The sequence below is a fragment of the Salvia hispanica genome, chromosome 5 (genome assembly GCF_029641045.1).
Source record: "Salvia hispanica isolate PSC_SH4W2 chromosome 5, Shi_PSC_v1, whole genome shotgun sequence".
Lineage (NCBI taxonomy): Eukaryota > Viridiplantae > Streptophyta > Magnoliopsida > Lamiales > Lamiaceae > Salvia > Salvia hispanica.
In genome coordinates this window covers 31,191,098-31,215,300 of record NC_142696.1, presented here as the reverse complement: position 1 = coordinate 31,215,300, position 24,203 = coordinate 31,191,098, and the positions used below count along the sequence as shown (strand labels likewise).

At 35.9% G+C, this 24,203-nt stretch overlaps 3 protein-coding genes across 8 annotated transcripts; 1 reads left to right on the top strand and 2 right to left on the bottom strand.

The window, feature by feature from the left end:
• The first annotated feature begins 3,660 nt into the window (after window positions 1-3,660).
• LOC125189192 (serine/threonine-protein kinase Nek6-like) lies at window positions 3,661-7,632 on the top strand. Of its 5 annotated transcripts, none has more exons than XM_048086458.2 (14): window positions 3,661-3,861; window positions 3,922-4,070; window positions 4,421-4,487; window positions 4,847-4,912; window positions 5,011-5,057; window positions 5,211-5,256; window positions 5,346-5,426; window positions 5,506-5,548; window positions 5,649-5,698; window positions 5,780-5,861; window positions 5,947-5,996; window positions 6,073-6,146; window positions 6,234-6,285; window positions 6,366-7,632. In XM_048086458.2, the coding sequence occupies exons 2-14, from the start codon at window positions 3,952-3,954 to the stop codon at window positions 7,419-7,421; spliced, it is 1,833 nt and encodes a 610-aa protein (XP_047942415.1). In that variant the 5' UTR covers window positions 3,661-3,861; window positions 3,922-3,951; the 3' UTR covers window positions 7,422-7,632. The 5 variants fall into 5 exon arrangements, with proteins under 5 accessions (XP_047942415.1, XP_047942411.1, XP_047942412.1 ...); XM_048086454.2 differs by having other exon boundaries at window positions 3,662-3,861; window positions 3,930-4,070; XM_048086455.2 differs by having other exon boundaries at window positions 3,662-3,865; window positions 3,946-4,070.
• Window positions 7,633-11,022: 3,390 nt separating this feature from the next.
• Window positions 11,023-11,996, bottom strand: LOC125186826 (uncharacterized). Of its 2 annotated transcripts, none has more exons than XM_048083282.2 (2): window positions 11,583-11,993; window positions 11,023-11,245 (listed from the first exon to the last, which is right to left on the bottom strand). In XM_048083282.2, exon 1 carries the CDS (start codon window positions 11,860-11,862, stop codon window positions 11,596-11,598), a length of 267 nt encoding a protein of 88 aa, XP_047939239.2. In that variant the 5' UTR covers window positions 11,863-11,993; the 3' UTR covers window positions 11,023-11,245; window positions 11,583-11,595. The 2 variants fall into 2 exon arrangements, with proteins under 2 accessions (XP_047939239.2, XP_088914505.1); XM_089058379.1 differs by lacking the exon at window positions 11,023-11,245 and adding an exon at window positions 11,401-11,508 and having other exon boundaries at window positions 11,583-11,996.
• Window positions 11,997-12,595: 599 nt separating this feature from the next.
• NRPA1 (nuclear RNA polymerase A1) lies at window positions 12,596-22,452 on the bottom strand. Its single transcript, XM_048084338.2, has 21 exons — window positions 22,266-22,452; window positions 22,010-22,179; window positions 21,783-21,942; window positions 21,332-21,682; window positions 20,785-21,063; window positions 20,519-20,698; window positions 20,120-20,282; window positions 19,301-19,491; window positions 18,788-19,051; window positions 18,355-18,443; window positions 18,123-18,270; window positions 17,764-17,976; window positions 17,314-17,613; window positions 17,091-17,229; window positions 15,884-16,101; window positions 15,290-15,492; window positions 14,957-15,155; window positions 14,532-14,842; window positions 14,268-14,408; window positions 13,444-14,182; window positions 12,596-13,335 (listed from the first exon to the last, which is right to left on the bottom strand). Exons 1-21 carry the CDS (start codon window positions 22,266-22,268, stop codon window positions 12,724-12,726), a joined length of 5,073 nt encoding a protein of 1,690 aa, XP_047940295.2. The 5' UTR covers window positions 22,269-22,452; the 3' UTR covers window positions 12,596-12,723.
• Between the last annotated feature and the right edge of the window lie 1,751 nt (window positions 22,453-24,203).

Sequence of the window (24,203 nt, the reverse complement as noted above, 5' to 3'; positions counted from 1 at the left end):
AAAAAATATGTGCATTCCATTTCTATCAAACAAAATATTAAATTGAAATATATTTATATTTATTAACTATGTTTTGTGTAGAAATTCATGTTTAGTTGTTTGCATTATATGCATGGTGGCAATTATTGATTAACACCCTATCCACAATTAGAAAAATATTTATTATAGATATGTATCCATACAATTTTTTATTTTAGTACTTCCTCTCCTCTGTTCCATTGAAGACATCTTATTTTCCATTTTGATTTGATCCATCTTATAGTATTTTCCATTTTGATTTGATCCAACTTAAGAGATGAGAAGGGGCAACAATTATATACTACTCCAGTAAAAGAGACATTTAGTGAGGAAATTTATACATAAATATATAATGAAGAAAAAGTGAGGACTGAGGAGGAGCATTTACTCACGGCCTCACGCTCCCCGCCCTTGCATATAAACTCATATTCTATTTTATATTTAAACTAATAAATACTTACTAAAAAACACATTTTTATACAATACTATGATTCATCTCTATTGTATAATCAATTTATTCAAAAAATGTCGACCGGCCGAGAGAGTAATTGATAATGTACAATATTTATATTAATCTGACTTTATTACTAAATCTCAATTAAACATTAAATAATTTTAATTCTTAGAAATAAGTTGAGATTGAGATTTGAGAGTACACAAGCCCAATGCATTTAACGAAAATTAAGTACAAATAGGGATTATAGGGTTATAAGTTATGTACTTAAGTTAGACGTGCAGTCAACAAATTAGTAGTACTACAGTATGATTTAATTTCAATTAGTTTGACTTGGAGTTTTCCTTATTAAATATGTGGGCCATTTAGAATATGCCTTTAATTTCCAATCCTAAATTTTCCACGCTGACTAAATCTATAGTATTATTTGGCATAGTAACACTATGGCAACATATCTACATCAATTTTATTGTGTTCAGATAAACTCCATTCAGCATGATGTAATCTTGTTGATTATCTAAATTCTAAGATATTTTTTGTGGACGATAATTCACGACCCTTTATAATCTATGTGGGGTTAGGCATGGTTTGTGCGTGAAACATATTTTAAATTATTACAAGATATTTTGATACATATATTTATTGACTATATATGAGGTTATGTATTGAGCCATGTGTTCTATAATCACAAGAATTCTAAAGTATAATAGAAAAAGCTCATCCACAATTAATAGTGTGGGTCGATCTGATAGAGATACCAGAATGGTTAATGTCTAAAGATAAAAATATTAGATTCGAATTTATTGGATGGTTTTTAAATTTCTATTTATTTATTTAAAAATAAAATAAATATAGTAGTAAATGAAAATGAGAATAGCGTGATGGCATTAATATAGCAAGACACTAATGTGAAAAATTGGCTAATGTGTGAAAAAGAATTAGGTGGGGATGGTGACATCATAAATGTATATGGAACCCATATTATTTAGCATTACATATATAGAACATGATCATTCTTCATATGATTCTATGTTTGTTCTTCTCTCTCCTTACACGCACGTGAGGTGTACAAAACATTATTTAAGCAAATTGTGTTCATATTAATATATTGATTGACTTCTACTCCTCTGTTTCATAAAATTAGCACACTATTTTGAGACAATAGAACTATTAAAATACAATTAATAAAATAAAAAGAAATAAAAAGAAAAAGTAATTAAAACTAACAATATTTATTTTAATGAGACAGACCAAATTGATAAAAAGGAATATTATTTTTATGGAATAGAGAAAATGTAAGTATTACATTAACTGGACTTGGTTATTATATTTTGCCGAAGTTGTATAATTGAACAAATTTGAACTTCCAATCAAAACATAAGCATTCTTATTTACCATTGTACGACTTTTAAGAAATTTTGGTCTTACTATTAAATTTAGACAATTAGAAAATAATCGAAATAATTGACAGTAGGCTTATTCAGAATGGCTTCAAGAATATGCATTATAGGTATGATAACAATTATCAAAAATAAAAGTTAAAGTCTTGTCGGTGAACAAATACTAACTTACTGGTTGGCAGAAAATATTATTATAAATTAATCTTGAAGAGATAATTTATTTATAATCTAAATCTTTTTAAAATCATGCTAGTCAATAAAAAGAATCATATTTATATGATGTTGGAATCGACCAAGCTCATTACGTGCAGGTTATCCTATTATTCCCAAACCTGCATTATAATAACAAGTGGTTGGCTTTTTTAATGATCAAATAATCAAATGCATGGACTAACAACCACCTAAATTTCATGTATTATTTCTTGTTTGGTTTACCAAATATTCATCCGTCGTGTATTTATAGTTTTACACTTTCATTACAAAAAAATCGCTATTTATCAACCAACAATACCGAGCATAGTTAAAAGTGCTCGGAAAATAGCGAGGCACCTTCACTGTGTCAAAGCATATCAAATGGAGAGGAGATTGAAGAATAATTGGAGAATAATTTATTGCATTATTGTCCTAGAATAGATTGATTACAATTGATTGTATTTTCCATAGATAACTAATATTCACACCTATATAATAAAGTGTGGAATTACATTGTAAAATACTCCCTCCGTCCCAAGATAAGTGACCTACTTCTTTTGGGCACGAGATTTAAGGAATGGTATTTAAATAAGTTAAAGTGGAGAGAGTAAAGTATGAGAGAGAGAAAAGTAGAGGAGAGAAGAGAGAATATAGTAGGTGGAGAATAAAGTAAGAGAGATGACTTTTTGCTAAAAATAGAAATAGGTCACTTATAGTGGGACACCCCAAAAAGGAATACAGGTCACTTATCTTAGGACGGAGGGAGTACAACACAAGAAATATAAAATCATCTCCTATTCTCAAAGCTTTCTCTGCATGAATCACCTTATGAATCTCGCCTCTCTCGGTTACCATCTTTAAGACATTGTAATTTGGTATCGAGTTCCTGTAATTTTGATGCAATTTGTATGTTGTTCCTGTAATTTGAAGTGCAATTTGTATGCGGTTCTTATAATTTGAAATGCATTTAGTATGTAATTGATATAATTTTGATGCAATTCGTATGCACTAGTTATAATTTCAGATGTAATTTGTACGTAATTGATATAATTTTAAAATTTTATTTTTGTTTATAAAAAAATATATTCATAATTTGTTTATCATTTACATTGAATGTCATCGTAAATTATTTTGAATGCAAATAATATCAATAAATTTATTTGTAAAGTTATCCACTTTATTTTTGAAAATATTTTTATTTCATTTATTTATCATTTACGTTGAATTTCAACGTTAAATTCTAGAATGAAAAATAATCAGAAAAAATAGCACTCCATATAATAGCAAAAGAAATCCGCAATAAACTTTTGACTCATCTTTTCTATGCTTTTTCCCCCTTGATTAGTGGTGCACTAGTGTAAGATGTTGATCTACACATTCTGACCCTCCTTTTAAATTTTCATCTCGTTTTTCCACTTTAATCAAAGGTTGATCAACTTCTCCACATCCACACCATGTTTTTAAATCCTTAATTTAATTTAATTTAAATAAATTAAGCCCCTTTCCCCACAATAAATTCTTTGATTCTATTCATCCGTGCCTCTAATTTTCTTCTTGAATCCGTCTTTTTCCACACAATAAATACTTTGATTCTATATATTCGCGCCTCTAATTTCATCTCTCTCTCTCTCACACACACACACACTCAAATACTAATTCTTTTTGTACAACACCACATCTTCTTCTCTGAATTAGCTATAATTACACCCAATAAATTCAAGAACCAATTTTGTGGAAGGCTGCTGTTGTCTTGGTTGCTCACACTGAAGAATCTTAAGAGTTTCTTCTGATTTAGAGGTAGGTGAGTTTATTAACCGATGAATTCTGCTTCAAAATTGAATCTTTAGCTTAAAATAGGGTGAAAGACTCTGGCTTTTGAAGGGCTTGATGGAGAGAGAAAACGAAGTTTTGAAGCCAAAGATGGAAGATTATGAAGCAATACAGCAGATTGGGAAGGGTGCTTTTGGAGCTGCATTTCTTATGCTCCATAAAACTGAGAATAAAAAGTAAGAATTTTTGCTGCATTTCAATATTTCTCCAATTGTTAGTAGGAATTCAGATGCTATACCTTGGCTTGGAAATTTGACTAGTTTTTGTAATGTATCAAAACTAGCCAGATTAGGTTGAAATCAAGCTAATATATGGTGTTTATTGCTTTTATTCATTATTGACTTCTTGATTGATTGATCGGGATTGAAGAAGTTGTTGAATTTTTGTAAGTACTACTCCTATTTCATAGTGTAAATTAGCTCCTGAATTGTCATGTATTCTGGAGCAGAAGTAATTTGATGATGCTTTGTTTTAGTCATGAAAAATGCATAGGCTGGGGTTGTGATGTAATTACTATGCCTCTCAGGTATGTTCTAAAGAAAATTCGTCTCTCGAAGCAGTCGGAGAAGGTCAAGAGCAAAGCACTCCAGGAGGTAAGCCTAAATATCTATGTCATTAGAATTTGTTGAAGACTTGAATCTCCTTGTCTTTTTTACTAACTCTAGGTATTAGAATACGTAGTTCCCCATCTTATTCGTTTCTACGTGAGTATCAATTGTGATTATCATTGATAAAAGTCTTCCTAGCTGTTGGAATTCTTATCCAGTGTTTCCATAAGTCATGTAACTATTTTTGTTTAGAATGTGAATTAATCTATATGATGTGGTGAAGCCTTCTGGCTCTAGTATCAATGATTTTAGGCCAACTGGATTGTTGAATAACCTTGAAGAGATCGATGATTTTTACCAACTTGAACAACCTAGTATAATGTATGCCCGTGTGTCTATTGCAGATGGAATTGATTGCAAAACTAAGCCATCCGTATCTAGTTGAATACAAAGATGCTTGGGTGGAAAAGGTATGATGCATAATATATCATCTGGGGCTATGTAAATGTCTAATACACTGACCTGAAAACCGATGCTAAAGGTGATCCTTTGTAATTGTTCTTCACAGGGAAACTGTATCTGCACGCTGACTAACTATTTTGAATCAGGAAATATGTAAGTGCTTTAACTGAACTCGAACTTAGTCCTTCCCGGATGCCACTTCTGCAAATATGAATATTTTACCATGCCTTTTCCTAGTATGAAGGAGAATAGGAAGTTGTTGAATCTTTCTCGATGTTCTCTTATCGTTATGAATTCGATTTGCAGATCTGATGTGATAAGGAAGGCAAGACGGGCGTATTTCCCCGAGGAGGTAATCTGATGATATCATTGTTAGAAGTTTCGATTTTATCTACTTTAGCTAATTCAGGCTGAGTTTTTGTTTTTCTTGCTTATGCCCAGAAAATTTGCAAATGGATGACTCAGTTGTTATTAGCTATCGACTATCTTCATTCCAACCGTGTTCTTCACAGGAATCTCAAGGTTTGACACATGCCCGTCATTTTCAGTTGATGTGCATTGTCTTGATTGATTTCTTACAAGAATGGTTTTCTCGTTTCAGTTATCAAACATATTCGTGACAAAGGACAATAACATTTGTCTCGGTAAGAAGGCCAAAGCAAGTCGTATTCTCGCATAGAACCATACTTTGTTCGTTTCAATGATGTAATATAGTACATATGTTTCTACTGATATGATTCACAGGTGATTTTGGATTAGCTAAACTTCTCAACGGGGAAAGCTTAGCCTCATCGGTACGATGGTACCACAAACTTAAAGATATCATCACTTTATTATGTGCAATATTGGCTAATGATTTCTTCGTGCCTTACTAGGTTGTCGGAACTCCCAACTATATGTGTCCAGAGCTTCTAGCCAATACACCGTATGGCTATAAATCAGACATATGGTCTCTAGGTAAATGAGTTAAGTCACGAGAATCGTTAAGTTCATTTCACCCTTTTTCATTTTCTGAAAGTGCGGTCGGTTTTTCTTGTTACAGGGTGCTGTATGTTCGAGATTGCTGCACACCAACAAGCATTCAAAGCACCCGTAAGTTTAATCGTTTCGCATTGCAGCAAATACACACTTATAGATGCATTCTGAATTCGAAAAATGAATGAAATAGGATATGAATGGACTCATCAACAAGATCAACAGATCTTTGATCTCACCAATGCCCATCGTATACTCGTCAACTCTGTAAGTATTTCTCAAAATTTCAAAATATTTATGCGTTCGCAATAAGATTTCTACTTTGCTAAATCCGAGATACTTACTCGCGCTCAGGAAACAAATTATAAAGAGTATGCTGAGGAAAAGTCCCGAACACAGGCCGACGGTAAATTACCATTTTTTTCACTTACTTCTTTTTCTCATAGTGGTAAATATCGTACTAATCCAATTTATACACGCATGTAGGCTGCTGAGCTGTTAAGACACCCGCATTTGCAGCCGTTTCTCCTTCGTTGTCAAAACTTGTCTACTGTTTTCCTCCCTGTGAAGTCTCCCTCTCCCGACTCTGCAAATGGGAGATCAAATAGGTCGTCACCCCGTAGCTCCGATGGTGGGAAAAGCCACCGAGAGAGAGAGGTGAAGCTGAAGCAAAGGGATCTGCTTCCTTTATTTTCAGAGAGTACTGATACGCAGCATCCGTCTTTACTAGACGATGATGCGTTGATCGAAGATCTACTCGAGACCAAGAGGGTCGACCCAACGAGCTACTCCGGGAAGATGTCTCATGACAGCGAGGACTCAAAAAGTGGGGACACGAGCGAGACGACTGATCATGACAATCATAAGTCTTCGTCGCATCAAGAGAGCATCTACATGATGGATGCTTTGGAGAGACTGGCAAACGCGTTGCGGGAGGAGCACGAGGAGTATTCTCTCAGAAAGAATACGAAGTTGGGGAAAGCTAACGGAGAAGGTGGGAATACGAAAACAAAGGTGGGGATACCTTCTCTTGATGAAAACAGCACCTCGACCGATGAAAAGGTGAGATCTGAAGTTGACGAAGAACCAAGAAGCTCGTCCCATGATGACGAAAGCACGGATGGATGTTCTGCACTTTCCTCGGATAAGGGTCACACAAAGATCAAAGATGATATCGTAGTTGAATTGAGGCAAACGAAGAAAGAAACAAGAGACAGGCCGTTGTTGAATAGCCATGATGATATCTCAACTACACCAAGAGTAACCAAGAAAGCCACGGGCAGCGATCTACTGTTGAATACGCGGACTGTAATGAGCAGCGATGGCGGCGACATGAAGCATGAAAATCCAGGTGAACATAGAGCTCATGCTTTGGAATCGCTGCTTGAACTGTGTGCGCGCTTGCTCAAAGAGCATAAGTTCGACGAGCTCTCGGGCGTGCTGAAGGCCTTCGGGGAAGACACCGTCTCTTCTCGTGAGACGGCTATCTGGCTCACGAAAAGCTTAATGGATGCCCATAAGCAACAGGCTGAGAACTCCTAGTTCAAGAATTTGGACATGCTTTATTACTGTGTGTTCAATTTGTAGTGATTTGTTATTGTAAAGATCAAGTTTTTGTGCTTTTTGTGGAGTGTATGTATAATTTGTTTGCTAAAAGGAGAGAGTGATTGAGTTTTGCAGGTTGAATATGTAGAGAAAACAAGTTAGTTTGATTTCCTTTTTTTGGCTTATATAAATGTGAGTTTTACTGAAATTGGAAACCATCAAAATGTTGGAAGCTTTGTATTTTAGTTTGCAAGTTTTGACCAGAGTTTTCCTTTGTTAATTTGTATTTTATCTATAAAATTAGTTTGTGGATAATAGTGTTTGTATATTTACTGTCTATAATTAATTTTATTAGCAATTTTAGCATGGATAGACTCACATTTTAAGTTCTTTTGCATTTTTTGTGATATTTTTTCCCTCTTCTAAATTTATTTTTCTTTAAGGCATTTTTTTCGTTAATTATGTTCTCAAATATGCACCACTTAGAGGATATTTTTGCAACTCGAAGGATTGTAGTTGGTAAATTGACGTGAAATAGTTGGATTCCTTTCAAAAATTTTATATTGTTATGCATTGGATTCCTTTCAAAATTGCTAGTATTAAACCACAGCACAATGTGGAATCTCCCTCATCTTTTTATATTGTTAAATAAATAAAATTTTAAATACCGTGTTCGATAAAATCGAATTCAACCATCCAAGACCTTTGGCCTTGAGCGTTAACCATAATTTTTTTTTTCTAGTTATCTAGCTTTCTATCCTTCTCTTCTTTCTTTTGTTGCTCTTCTTTCTTTTGCTGCTATAAACTCATATTTTATATTCTCTGTTATGCACTCTAAATTAATGAAATAATCTTTGCAATTTCAGCTTGAAAAGACGATGGTCGCTGTTCTCATAATTAATATTTTCACCGTTTTATTTATTGAGATATTATGCTGAGGCTATAGTGAATAATGGCTAATTTTAAAATTGACAGGCAAAAAAAAAAAATAGTCAATTCAGATATTCACATAAATACTGGTGATATTTTTTTTTCGAGGAGCCAATTTGCCCGTCAAGTAATACTTGTATTTACCTTATGAATTGCTCACGTCTAAAGATAGTTTGGTACAAAGATTTTTTTGTAAATATTCATTCATAAATAATAACGTTAAATGTTTCCGGTCCAATTTCGACAGGTTAAATGTAAGCATAAATTAATTCATAATCGACATATGTGATGATTGATATCTGGTGAAAATTATAATGAAGAGTTTTTCTTAGATAAGCTATCAACATCATTTCTCATTATAACATATAAATTACGATGTCTTACCATTTCGCTACTATACTAATAAAAATGAAAAGGCAAGACGTCCTATCCCGACATTTACAGCCTATATATAATGAATGTGAAGTGTATGATGATAATATAGCATAGAGAGTAGTATTAACAAAAATTGCATTTTTTTTTAACAAGATACACATGCCTCATAGCTGATTATTCCGTGTGAACTTCGGTTGACGATTTTTCTAATAGTACTCCAAGTAAACTTTATATCCTACTAGCTCATTTTACTCACATTTTATTATAAAATTATATATAAAAATGAGATCACATTCCACTATATGTTTTGTAGCTTACTTTTTTCAGTATACTCCCTCCGTCCACGAATATGAGTCTCATTTCTATCCGGCACGGATTTTAAGAAATGTTAAGAAAGATGGAAGAAAGTTAGTGGAATAAGGGTCTCATTTGTATATATTAGTTTTAAATGATATGTGAGTGAAATGAGTTAGAGGAATGTGGGGTCTCTTTACCATTTATGGTAATTATGAACCGGGACTCCTATTCGTAGAGGGAACAAAATGGAAAAACGGGACTCCTATTCGTAGACGGAGGGAGTATTTGTTAAAATCCACGCCAAACTAAATCAATACTCCTAGTTGGAAACTGATGAAGTATTATCAACGATTTATACGTCATTGAGATTTAACATGGGACTGAGATATACAAGTATACAAAATATAACATTTTCTTCCACATTTATGTTGATCCCATAAAAAGTACAAACCTTTAAAGAAAAGGGAAAGAATTGAAGGAACGTAGAAAAATAAATAGCACTATATAAATTGGGACAATTCCACAGCATGTTCAATTGCTTAAACATAGAGAAAACATTTCCATCATCTCTTTCACAATATAGTAAAATGGCAAAGTTTGTTAAGTCCACTTTCCTTTGCATCCCTCTGTTTTTGGCCGTGGTGACTGTATTTTTGTCAGCGGTGGCAGCGCAAGATGCTGCACCGGCACCGATACCGGAGGAGGTTGCAGGGAACGGCTCTCTACCTGTAATTTCCTATTTACTTACATTTTCCCCAATTTTATTTTTCCTTTTAACTACATTGCTCCAGTAAAATCGTGTGATTTGAATACTGAGTGTTGATATATGAGGCTTGTAACCCTACCATATTAGTTATGACTGTTTTGAATATTGTTTGATTATTATTGTTGCCATATTTTGATGTACTCGTAAATAAACTTGCGTCTTATATTGCATACCTTGACTCTCCGTATCAGTGGCGGATCAAGAGTCAAAGAATGGCTCCATGTCAATGATGTCGTAGTCATCGATATTGACATTAGATAACTAATATAGGCCGTTGGTTGACCCCTCAACGGATAAAACGATATATTGACCTACTCGACTTATATTGCATACCTTGACTCTCCGTATCAGTGGCGGATCAAGAGTCAAAGAATGGCTCCATGTCAATGATGTCGTAGTCATCGATATTGACATTAGATAACTAATATAGGCCGTTGGTTGACCCCTCAACGGATAAAACGATATGTTGACCTACTCGACATTTCAAGTCGTCAGTCTAGGTGGATCTTAACCCGTTGCCGAACATATTTGCCGACATCATTTTGTATGTTAGGGTCGACATTGAAATTTCAAACTGTTGGAATCCATTTGAGATAAAACAAAAAGATTGGAAGAATGAAAATGAGAATATAGTTTGGGATGAAAATGAAAGTCAATGAGGAACATATTAATAGAAAAAAATTGTGGAATAAAAATTCGGCCCTACCCCATCCACCCCACCAGCCCAGTGCGGTCCATCGTGCAGCAACAAGCGATCTGGACACAATAGACTGATAGCGAGTCGCGAATCCCCAACTCTCCAATGGTGAGCCTCTCTGCCTGCACCTCCCTCTGTCACCGGTAATGCGCGTGGCCAAACTAGACCTCCAAAATCATCGTCAGGCCCCAAGAGACGTGACAATAATAGCACATGGTGTCGCTTCTACAATTTTATAACCAATGCCGAAAACCATCTTTACAATGGATGATTTGGTATTTTGATGAACCCTACCTTATTGACCACAACTTCTGTATTTATCATGTAGCACTCAATTTGTCCCATTCAAAATGTATCATTTCTTTACAATTTCTGCAGTGGGTAGCAACTTTAACATATTCAATAGCCAGATTGAAGCATATGGTTCGACCACATACTGTCAACATCGACGAACTACACAATCATAACATGAAGAATCATCTCGGGAATGCAAGACAGTACGAGAAAGAACAACAAAGTGGACAAGGGTGAAATATGTGAATGAATACTTCCAACTCTTCAATAGCCAAATTAAAGCAAATCATCTTCTTTACATGATATCCAACTTCGAATACTAGTAAATCTCAGTACACGAACACAGTGGATACCGGGGTGAAAGGAAAACAAGCTACGCAAACGGTCATCCTAAAGAGAAGAAAGCAGACAATGTCATTCAGAAAGAACTACAAGAACCAGTCCCTTTGTTAGTCTTTCAACCTGTAAAATTCAATAGAGAGAAACCCTAAGGCATTGGCATCATTTCAACATAACTAATAACCATGTTGAGGATGAATCACAATTTGTATTGCAAAAGACTAATATTGGCATCAACGACAGTAAGCACTTAAAAAAAAGCTGAAAATCAACAAAAGTTTACAGTATGCACAATTCAATAAACCATAATAGTAATTCACAATTGGGGCATTTCATCGAACACTTGAGAGAGTACTCAACAGACCACGCGAAACCATCACAAAACCCTAACAATTCGGAGTCAAAAGACAACGAAATGAAAATAAAGCATCAAATAGAAGTAATGGTTGAGACGGAGTACCTTTATATGAGCATCATTTGGCAGTATTCATCATCAAGGTGATGTTATCCCCTTTCAACAAAATCCTACCGAGCTGCTTCCTGCTGTTCTTCTTGATGTTGACCTCCTCAGCTTCATCCAGCACCAAATTCATGTACTCGTCGAATCCGATGATTCGACCCTCGATCCTCAGATCCTTCTGCTCAAACAGCCAAATCTGAATGCGCGCTTGGCTCTGAAGATACCTAAAGATGAGGTTAATCGGTTGGGTCATAATACGCTGAACTTTAGTGCTAGCCATGGCTGCTGCTTGTGGTGGAATCGCAGCAAGAATTCTCTCTCTGCAAAAACCCTAGCTAGCCAGAAGGGAAAAAGGTTCTCTCTCACTCGTCTTTGTTCAGCGAAGCAATCAGGCTTTTTGTTATGTAAAACATGGATTTCTGTATTTATTAGGTCTATTATATTGGTTCGTTCGCGTCTCACGGGCCCAAATCTTATAACATATAAATTGTAGGTCATATTACCCCCAAAAAATAATAAATTCGTTTTTTTTTAATGTTGCTAATTTTAAAAGTACTAGTCAATTATATTATAATTTTAATAATTTTTTCAGTTCTCATAGTCAAAAAATTTGTCGTGTATACATATTTTTATGTATAATCTTTCTTTGGATATTTCTATTGGCCAAAGTTAGATTTGTAAGATATATTCTCTCCTATCTCATAGTAGTATAGGTCTCACATTCCATCAATTTTTTAAACCCTTTTTCTATTACATATTTTAGAATTCATGCCAGATCAAAATGGTTACATTTTTTAGAACTCATGCCGGATCAAATTAGAACACATACTGTGATACTAGGGGTGACAAAGGGGAGTATAAAAATTTGTTAAAGACATACTCTTTCCTTCACATTTGTGTTGGATCAGAGTGTTTTTTGGCAAAATATTAAACACACTTGATTTGTTAAAGACATACTTTCTTATAACTCATGCTTTGTCAAAATCAGATATAAAAAGTATTGACAAGCAGTATTCACTATTAATAGTACGATGATTTTGTGGATCAAAATTTGATTGTGTCTCGAAGAATAAATAATGATACAAACATTGTGATCAACCAAATCCAAAATACAAACTCTAACAAAATAAAAAAAAGGGCATCAAGAATCCAATTTCTGCATCAAGTCAAAACAGCCTGTACCGACTTTGACAGGCAGACCTAAGCAGATCCTGGACGACGGGGTCTCTAGGTCATCTTTTAGCCCCAGAGACGCCGCTTCAACGATGAACTTGGACGCCATCTCAAACGACATCTTCAGGAACGGAGATATCGACTCTGATATACATCCATGCCGACTCATTGGCCTATACCCACCTGTATGGGTCATGTAATCCGCGATCAAGCTCAAATGCCGGTAGTCAATCTTCACCCCATAGATATCGAACACCTGCTTCACCTCCCTTATCAGAGTCTCTCTGGCGGCCTCCACACCATATGTGTTTAGCACCGCGTGCACATTGTTGGAATAGAGCCGATTCACGTCAAGATCCGCGTGCATCTCCCACAGTGACTTGAAGTCCACACCTGACGCCTTCATTGCCCAATACACAGCGTCGTCTGCACCCGCTTCCGGTCTGTTCTCGCCCCTCTTCGGCTTCTTGATGTCGTTCCAGATGACTGTTTTCTCGTCAGGGTCGTATTGAACTAATCTGCATTGGCTCATCTTGCCAGTCCTCTTGATGAATACCTTCTTTGCTGTTTTCTGGGCAAGCTGGGAAACAGTTTGAACAATACTCCATTTAGTTTCATAAGAAAAATAATTCAAGAAAACATTTGACTAGTATTATTATTTACTGTAATTAAGAAGATATTTATTTACCTGATCAAGTAATAAATGAGGCTCGTTGGTAAATCTGAAGTGGACTTCATACGACAATCCTTTGCATTCCAACTTCACAGCACGTTTTATTTTCTTGCTGGAAAAACCTTTTCCTGAATAAAAATCTCTTGCAGATGTACCTCCGCCCTCATCGGCATTTTGCTCCTCTTTCTCATCTGAGTATATGGTTCCATCGTCTTTGCTGGTATCCATATCCTCGGGGTCCTCTACCTCGCTCTTGCTTTTCTCCGTATCTGGAGATAACTCATCTTCACCATGGTCTACATCAGATTCATCACTATAATCCCTTTCATCCGAAGCTTGTTGCTTTCTCTTCTGTGCATCTGCATCGAGGTCATCCCCTCCCTTCTCATCATCTCCATCTTCATCATCATCGTCGTCATTGTCGACTTCTGTTGATTTTTCCCCTGATTCGTCTTCATCAGTTTCACCTGATACTGCTGATTTTGAACTAGACATGAAGTTTTTAATGCCACTAATTCTGGAGAGGAAAATGATATGATTTTCGATTGCATCCTCCAATTCATATAGAAACGTAGTTTCGAGGGTATCCTTAATGTCCTCTGATGGTATAAACTCGGTCTCTTTGAGTTTCATTTTCAACTTATAAATTCTAGCTACATCATGCCGATCAAATGAGAGTCCAACTTCCATACTCTCCACCAGATCCGCCACTGAGACTCTCTTCACCTTTGAAACTAGGGCCACGACGTCACGCCTGTATATCACAGATTTGAAAATAGTTAAGTAAATATCACAGTGAGTTTTCGAAGTGAATCATAAAGGAGAGTGTCATAACTCACTTGGATCTCAAATCAGCGAATGGGCAGGTCAAAACGGGAGTCTTAATGACATTTGGTGCAGTCATCAAAATCTCCTGGAGACGAGGAATACCAAGGGTCACATTCATTTCTCCACGGCCAGCCAGATGAAAAGTGTTGAGTCTGAAAAAATACGAGCATCATATAAGCCACCAGACATTACTGACAAATATAATCTAGATAAGCAGAAATTGACGAATCCCTCTCCATATAGCATTAATCAAGAGATAAGGGAAGAAATCTTACGTCATCTGCGTTGATGGTTCGCCTACTGACTGAGCTGCAATAACACCAACTGGTTCTCCTGATTCTGCGAGACTAGATAGATATTTCTGCTTTACCAACGCTAAAAAGTCTTGCTCTTCTGCTAATGCCTTTTCTTTCTCACGTTCCTTCTTTTTACCTTTGTGTCTTGAAAGAATTTGTTTTTCTGATGATTTTTCTTGTACATCACGAATATAGCGCCTGGCTTGTTCTTCAAGCCCCTTGGGTAATTCATTAATGTAACTGTTGAATTGACGCTGGTTCTGAAATTTCTCGCAGATAGTTTCTCGATTCTACAACATAAAAAATAAAGATATATCTGAGTCTTTTCTTTTACTATTATTTTAAGACATCCATATGCAATCAGAAAGTAAACAGTCTAGAACTAGAGGAATATAATAGCTTACATCTTGTAGTGCCTTGAAATTTTTAAGGAAGCTTGTCTTGAGGACATCAACACCATCTTCTCCATAGTAAAATTGAACGATCGAACCATCAGAATCACGAACTGTATAGTCATAACAAACTTTGAGACTCTCCAGGTTTTTTATCAGACAGCGTTGTAGATATCCACTGCGAGATGTCTTTACTGCTGTGTCAACTAACCTGCAGGAAATAAGATAGAAGTTTGAGAAGGCTATAAAAAGAGAAAACAGATAAAAAAATGTTCCAAAAAATTCAATCTGAGAACAAAAACAAGCTGATGCAATGGACAAAACAAATGGGAGAGTAGAATTTACCCTTCACGGCCAGCCATACAATGGAAGTAATATTCCTGTGGTCGGAGGCCGGAAAGAAAGCGATCAGTGATAAATCCTCCTGCTCTAGCAGTGTAATCCCAGGGAGGAAAGGAGGGCAAAGTCTTCCCAGATACCATTCGAGGCACTCTTTTACCTTCCAACTCCTGTTGTCCTAGATAGGCAGATATTTGTTGGAAATTCACCTATCCAAAACGAATGAAATTGCAGAGTCAATTTCTCATTAAACATTTGAAACAGATAAATAAGCCATCCGGAAAGAGAAGGGAGTATTTGACAAACGAGGAACTTGTAAGAGTAAGTTAAGAAGGCCATTAATAGAACACAAACAAGACAGAACTAAATTAATGACTACAACTCTCCCACATGAGAATTTATTCATGCCACAACTATTTCAGTCTGAAATAGCGATTCAGTCACTTCAACAACAGCAGTTTATAATAAATTCATAGTATGCGCATAGAATATTTCATATTAAAAAGGCCAGTTTGGCATGTAGAAAGTAGGGACGGTAGATTCTATTCCTTGTGAGAACAGGACAGTAGCTTAAGGAATTAATGATATATTCTAACTCACCGTACTACCCTTAGCGCCTGTAGTGGTCATCACGGAGATGCAGTTCTTTGGAAAAGGTTTCAACAACCCTCTAGTCAGCAAATGTTTGAGTATATCAGAACCTTCCCTAGTTAGCCTATTTGTCAACTTATTTTTCATTTTCATGTCCAAGGTTGCAGTTGAAGATTCTCTATCACTGGATATGACTTTTTCAATTTCCAATTGCAGCTCTTCAGGGCCTACCAAAACAAAACAAAAAAGGATAAGAAGCACATTCAGCATTAAAAAGTAATGGTACAACAGTAAAACACAAGAATAATACAAACTAAATTCGTAAAACATTAACCATCACACTCTGAGTAATTTAAGCAAACGCCAACTAAGAAGATCTGAATATACTTGTAAATGTTCAGAGCAACCTAATGTGCATTAATATTACATCTGGATTTAGTTCTTAATAGAACAAAATTCACCATCCAATGTTATGTTTATTCAAATAAGTAAACTAAAATAAGAAAATCTGAAAACCATTTAGTGCAAATAGCATTTTAAGCAAAAACAATAATTTTATCAGAATGCACAGTTTTACTGATGTTTTATCATTAAGTTAGAAATAGCATAATTATGAATTTTATACTATGTATGCATGTGTGTGTGTGTGTGTGCGTGTGTGTGCTTATCAGCACATGGTGGGATATTTGATATGAATGAAGGCCGGAGAACAGAGGAATGTAGTAGTAGTTGGTTGAATCAGTGACTCAGAAAGGATTTGACAGCGCCTTAGAAATGGATGAATTGATCAGTTCGAATTCCATATTTAATTTGGGTTGGAAGTGAATAGAAAACAGCTACAGAGACAGCAGCACACCTAGCCTAAAGTGTTTGTTGATTGTACTTGAAAAAAACTAAACGACGGGCATAAAGTTGTATAATGTGGAAGGATGAGATTAAAAACACAGAGGTCATTTTAAGATCGTTTTAGTTTATACACATACACTAAAACGGTCTAAAATTGGCCTCCGTGTTCTAAACTAAATCAATCTAAAAATGACCTAATTGTTATCTAAAATTGACCTCCGTGTTTGGTTATTAAGTTATGCATTAGGAATTAGTTATATTTTTATCACTACCCTTGAAGAACAAATGTCAGGCAAAACATGGAAGAAGAATCATAAAATCTTAACTTGGAGAAGTAAATCATATTCAAGAAAATTTTCCAGTACCATACCTATTTGCCCAGGTTTGAACTTGACAAAATCGCAGTGGACCTCTTCACCTACATCTTCTCCTTCAAGTTTCTCCTTTCTCTGGATATCGTAATTGGGTAATATGATAAGGTCATCTAGCCCACATGTGAACCCATGAAACTGCCATGAACAGAGATCATTTTGTGAGTAGACAGATGAGATGCTCATGGATATCAAAACACTTTAAATTAGCATGACAAGCACCTGCAAGAAGAGTGTGAATAACCGGCTTAATGCAGAAAGCAAAATTCCTGCACTATTAGCTCCATAAAGCTCTTGCACTGTGTGAACCAAGCCAAACTTTCCAAATTGAGCCTTGTCGATGACACCACGTACTAGCTCATTTTTCCAAATTAATAAATCATGTTCAGCATTGTGATCTTGATCCTCCTCTCCTTTTTTGTAATTGGCGCTAGCAAAATAGTTCTTTGGGATTTTCCCTTGATTTTCAACAATACAAGGTGCACAACCTTGTGTGATGTGATTCAGTAATGCTGTAATGACCTAGAAAGGCCAAAAAAAAAGTTAACAAATCACAGATATACTTCTAGATAACAATGTATTCCTTTGTCATCATGCTTAGAATTTCTGTAATAGTATATACAAAACAAGCCATGCATATCGGGAAGCATATAAGCATCTGAAAAACTTTACCTGTTTCCCAGTCCAAAGAGGCTCCGGTTTCCACACTGCAGGCAAGACAGATTTCACCAGACCTTCAGAATCTAATACTGAAACTTTTCGTTCTCCTGGATGCGAACCAGGCCCAGCTGCAAATACACCAGACCCATAAAGCAGCTGACTAAATTCACTCCGATTAAAAAATGTATTCTTCATTGTAATAAGCACAGCAGCGACAATATGATCCTGCAATATTACACACAAGCTTGACTTAGATAATCGCGCAGGTGGAGGAAGAAATGTAGCACGAAAAAAAAAGGAATGGACATCGCAATCACTAACAACTTTTAGGAGAGAAGATAGCAATTAACATGCTGTCCTGATACTTGAACCTGAATCAAGCCTCTCACAGTGTCACCCTTTGTTGGAACAATATATTGTTCATTAGCATTAACAATGTTGTAAGCTTCTGCACGAGAAATTTCATCTTGAGGAAAATGCACATTGATTTCATCACCATCAAAATCTGCATTGTATGAGCTGAAGCCAATTTCAAATGAAGATGTCTATTTATGGATTATCAAGGAAAAAGATTGTATTTATGATAAAGAAAAATATGCCAACCTGCAATTTGCATAATGCATGCGGAGAGTTCTTTCTCCTTTCAATACACGAACAACATGAGCCATTATACTTGGCTTGTGGAGCGTGGGCTGCAAAGAAATTCGAAACAAAGCTTAAAGCATATATGAACCCTAGAAGAGATTAGACAATATAAAGTCCAACAAGATACATTCAATGGAAAACTGGACTTGAAAGTGATACTGCCTACTATTCCTAGTATACAATACTTTTATTCCAAAAGATAAAATTTCAAGCATCATATTCAAGCCTTATCATATACAAGGTACTAATAATCTATCTGAAATTCGGAGAAATCAATGGACAGACACACACACACACACACACACATTCAAATAAAATAAAAGTATCTTTTACATATAATTAAAAGCAGAATATCAAATAAATTATCGGTTAAATGGATCCTTTCAAGTACCTGACGATTTACAAGCACAATATCCCCATCCTGCAAGTGGCGAAGTACAGTCTTGCCCTCAAACTCATGCTCGTCGATCTTCCCCGATTGTGTTACGACACCCCGTGAAGAGGGTAATTTTCTAGATATTGCTACACGCATCGTTTTACTTTTTGGTAGTTTTACAGTGGATACACTATCTACATAAGTTGTAGCTCCAGGATGGATATCAGGCCCATTAATGACAGCATCCCTCAATTTTCCAGCATTCCAAGGAGTCACTCTCTGAAATACATTAGGGACTAAATAAAGGAAGGAGTTTTGAAAGTAATATATACTAGAATGACATGAGAAATCCCAAAAGACTGCAATCATTTTATCAGACAAAAAGAGAACCACTGACTACCATGTTGCCTCTACATACATGCTCATGTACCCAATGTCGTTTCTTTCACTCACACGGCACAATAACAAGAGACAGTGACTTGACCGATTACAAAAACATAGAGTACCAAATAAAACCTTCACCCATACCTCTGGATATGTCAATCTCAAAGCAAAGTATGGAGGAATTCCAATTTCATTAACTGCCAAGTAAGGGTCTGGAGATATGACAGACCGGCAAGCGAAATTGACCCTTTTGCCCATCATCTTCTGACGGAATAAACCCTCTTTCTTTTCAAGGTACTGACAAATTCCCATAACACCATCTTTTGAAGATTGACCTGCATTGGAGATGCAGACAGAAGAACTTGTGAAATAACAGATAAATAGTTATAACAGAACTTTACACTCCATGGGAGCAGTTAGAATTTAACAAGCACTACTGGCCCAAGTCCCAACACTGGAAAAGAGAAACACCAAAAACATGAAGATGCATCTGAAGTCCAGAAAGTTTGGGCCAATGGGATCATGATTTACAGGGAAATAATATAGTTTTTATACTGGGCTGTACCTGACATAAATGTGAGGTTACAATCTTAGGTTGTATAATACTTACAAGATAAATCGTCTACTGTTCTGGCACGCTAAGTTTAAGGAATGCATATCAGTATATCACACAAATGGGCTGATGGGGCACCAAAAACTTTCCAGACAAGAGGAAACAGGGGATGAAGATAGCTTGCTAAAGACTTTTATCTATCTGAACTACAGGACAGATACAACTAAATTTAAGTTACTGATGATATTTATGGAGTTGCAAAGGTATTTCATATTCAGTTTACTCAAGGTACTTAACTACTACAGCAATAATAACCAACAGTGATGATGCTCTCACAAACTCAAAAGGCACCCCTGTAATGCAAGTCGTTTGAAAAGAGCAAGCACAGGTAAAAGAAGAAATAGACTCACTACTAGCAGTTTTGTTATCAACTAATACATTGATAGATTGCTGAAGATCCATCCAGCGACTAATAATCCTTGAGCGTTCAGAATTATTCGTGTGAGCATTTCCTAAAGCGATATTTGCCTGCAGCACCTTCCCTAATAGAACAGTGTGTGGATGCTCCATCACCTGAAGGGAAGATAATGAAAATAATTGTAAGCATGTGTTGGTAGCAACAACATTTTAGTGGCAAATATGAACAAAAGCTAATGCAGAGAAAAAAAAACAAGATTTTGTAAAGAGCAAATCCTTTACGTAAATGTCAACAAGAGATCGTGTAAATGGCACAGATGCAAAATTTGAAGGTAAAGAGACCACTGACGTTCTTAAATTAAGCATACATGAAAAGAATTTGTCTGACTTACAGAATCGCCACCTTTGGCCGGAGGTCTGAATTTAATAGGAGGCACGAGAACAGTCTCTAGAAAAAATATTGAGTAGCCTGCTATTTTTTCAAAAATAGTATCATGCTGGTGCTGAATATCACCTATATATGAGCAAAACTCAGCTTCATTTTCCCACAAACGTCTCAGAATACCTCTGACCTGCCAGTTAGGGGGCATAAAAATATTGTAATAGCTATAATTTGTCGAAAGGCAAGAAACCATGAAATCAATACTAAGGAAGCCACCTCTGAAGGTAAGAGAGGTCCTGAGAATAAATCAGCTTTCTCCTCAGAACCCGGATTTTGAAATTTTGTTTGCTTTCGTCTTTTTTGACTGGGTGTTTTGGGGCTATCTGAGGTAGCGTATGAATGGGCTTCAGCTGTGTCAGAGCCATCCTTCCATGAACAATCACTAGCATTTAACACCTCAGAGGAAGGCCTATCCTCACCACCTCCGCTGTGCGTCACATCCAACCCACTGCTTAGTATGGCATTCGCTCTCAATTGGGTACTAGAAATCCCTTTCTGCATAATGTAGTGGGTAATGAAGAGTTGGAGATTATTAAAAAAATATAAATTGCTTCAGCCGTATTTGCATCATTCTTTTATAGTGGGTAATGAACCTCAGTTATTTTATCACATAAAAACCTGAGTTATCACAAATGTTATAATAAAGCAAGACAAAGGGAAGCTTGAGATAGTGAAAATAACAAGAATGAAATATTAAAATGTGTAATTCTAGCTATCAATAAAGAACTGGCTGTTAACATAACGTAAGTCAGATTGAACATACCACATGAAACCATCCAAATGTTGGTTTGGTGATCTTTGGGTTACTGCGTTTGCAGTTCTTGCACTTCTTCTCTTTACCCTTTAAAAACTCATTCAAAACTGACATAGATTCAGTTAGCAAGGTGGAGTCCCAGAACGCCTCTTTCTCATGCTTGTGGTCATTTTCGACATCAGAAACGACTCCAGAATGTGATACATTACTCCCTTGACTATCCTCTGGATCAACTACATCGTCTACATCGGCCCAGTCCATCTCTTTCTTTTCTATCATCTTCTGTCGCAAACTCAACTTCTTCGCTGCAACAATATTACCTTCTTTTATCCTTTTCAATTGAGAAACACAGTTCTCAGCCTAAACCAAGCACAGTGAATGTTAGGCTAATAAACATACACTGCCAATATAGTGATTACAAGACAACATTTTGAGCAACGAAAAAATGATACCAACCCACCTCCGCCTTGCTTGATCGAAAATGAAAACAATAAAAGCATGCTTTATTGAGAATATTACTCAGCATTTTCACAAGCAATGGATTGTAAGCTGGCGAAACAAGCTCAATGTGGCCACAATGACCGGAGCAATTAAACGATTGCTGGCCGCACGATTTACACCTGCAAAATACAGGACAATCATGAATTCCAGACACGAAAATTCACCTTCCACAAGCTTTGAACTTACTCAGCGCCGTCAACGAGAGGTCCCATAGCTAAATCATATAGTCCGCCGGGAATTGGCTTCTCCAATGCATCAAGCAAATTAGGATTTGTGATTTTCACTAAACTCTGCTTCCTCACTTCTTCATCAGTCATAAAGCCAAAACGGACCGAGCGCACCATCTCAGTTGCAGCCTTGATTAACAATAGAAACACAGAAACTCAATTTAACAATAGCGTGGAGAGGTTCGAATTGAGGAACAACAAAAACTTAAACTTACCATTTTGGAATAAATTCGACGACTGAAGATCAAAATTCAATTCAGTCTACGTCGCGGAAGCAAATTTAGGTTTGTGGAGCTTATATAGAAACATAGGCGAGCGGTAATACGACGGCAATGGAGACTGGCGGTGAGGAAGGCGAGGCGGGTTTTGCCGGAAAGGGAGAGAAACAGAGAGGCTTTTCATTAGGGTTTTATATTTATACAGTATGGACATGGAGGGAATATAAAATTGGTAATTAGGACATTAATTAGTTTCGGCTAGTATTTTAGTTATGGACTTTTAATGTGATGGAATTTGTAGTACTATGTGTTTAAATAAATTATTTTTTATTTAAGTATATATTGTTTTATTATTCTTTTGTATTCTGTATATTAAAATTATTTAAGGTTTATATTTATAAATATATTTGTGAGATGTGATCAAATGCAAACTCTAATTACTGTACAAACTCCAAACTATGATCTGGATTATGAAAATCAACAAATGATAAAACGACGTCTACACAAAATGTCAACACAACATCTGTTGACACTGTGCTGACATTTTTTGTTGATGTAATTTTATCATCTGTTGACATTTTTCAACGTCCACATCATAATTTGAAGTTTGTACAATATATTAGTTTGCATTTTATCACTACCCTTTGTTTGCATTTACTAAACATTATATACATAGTTAGAATTGAATTGGTGTTGATTTTCTCTCTGAGATATATTCATATTTCTTTTTTATGCTTCTCAAAATAAATGTGTTTATATACTCTCATGATTCAATTTAATTTAACAAAAACGAATATATAAATTATGAAAACTAATTCAAACACTAGTATGATACAAAATTTAAAAGTCCTGATAGCAATATAATCAGAAGGAATATACGAGATACAATTCGCCTATTTTTAATGGACATTCGAATGTGACAAATTAATTTATTTTTAAGAGATAGAGAGAGGGAGTATGTTATTTAAAGTTGTTAATTAATTGGTAGATACTATTGGATATCTTAAACACTCTAAATAGTTAATTAAGAGAAATCATATTCATAATATGATTCATAATGAATAAACACTACATATTAATGTTTTTTTATGGGTGAAGTACTAATAGCATCCACAATGGATGTCTTGCCTAGTGATTGCCACATCAACATGCTCCTTCTTTCTGCAATGATTTAGCCATAGTGTTCGCACTATCTATTAAACTCAATTTGCATTTAATTTTTAATATTATTATTTATTATTTTTGTTTTTAATTATAAAAATACTAAAATATATTATAAACACCACAAATTTTTAAAAAAACAACTACACTACCTAATTAAAAAAAAAACTACATCATATTTAACTAAAAAAAAGCTAAATTACTAAACTAAATTACTAGATTACTTAAAAAACCTTTTAAAAAAACTACATTACTAAATTAATAAACACCTAACTAGTCATCTAAGTTTAACCTCTGGCTCATATTCTTGATCATTCTCACAGTCCTCCGTCGGGCTTCCGGATCGGATTCCGTATGAAGGCTGTTTTGTGCGTCAAGTATAAACCTATACTTGCACACCTCGCAAAAACCATCGACCTCCTCGATCGCGGACGCCGAGCTGAGTAAACGAAAGGGGCCCAGCCTACTGGGGAGCCGATCCAGACGTGACTGCCTTCGCCTTCCCTTTGGCCTAGGCTTTGGCAGCCTTGGTGCCAATGGGACGTCTAAAAGTAGACGTAGGCGTGTCGGAATTCCCTTCGGGCTAAGCATTCAAATCCACAAGAGATGGGCCGCTGCTCGTGTAACCGCCAGTGGCGGTGTTCTTCATCCGCTTCGCAGCTGAGGATCCAACCGGTATCCCTCCGTTGAACTTCGCCTTGTCATTCGAGATCAGTCAAACATTGTACAACTTGAATTGCTCGTGCTCCGACTTGTACTCGGCCATCGACTTCT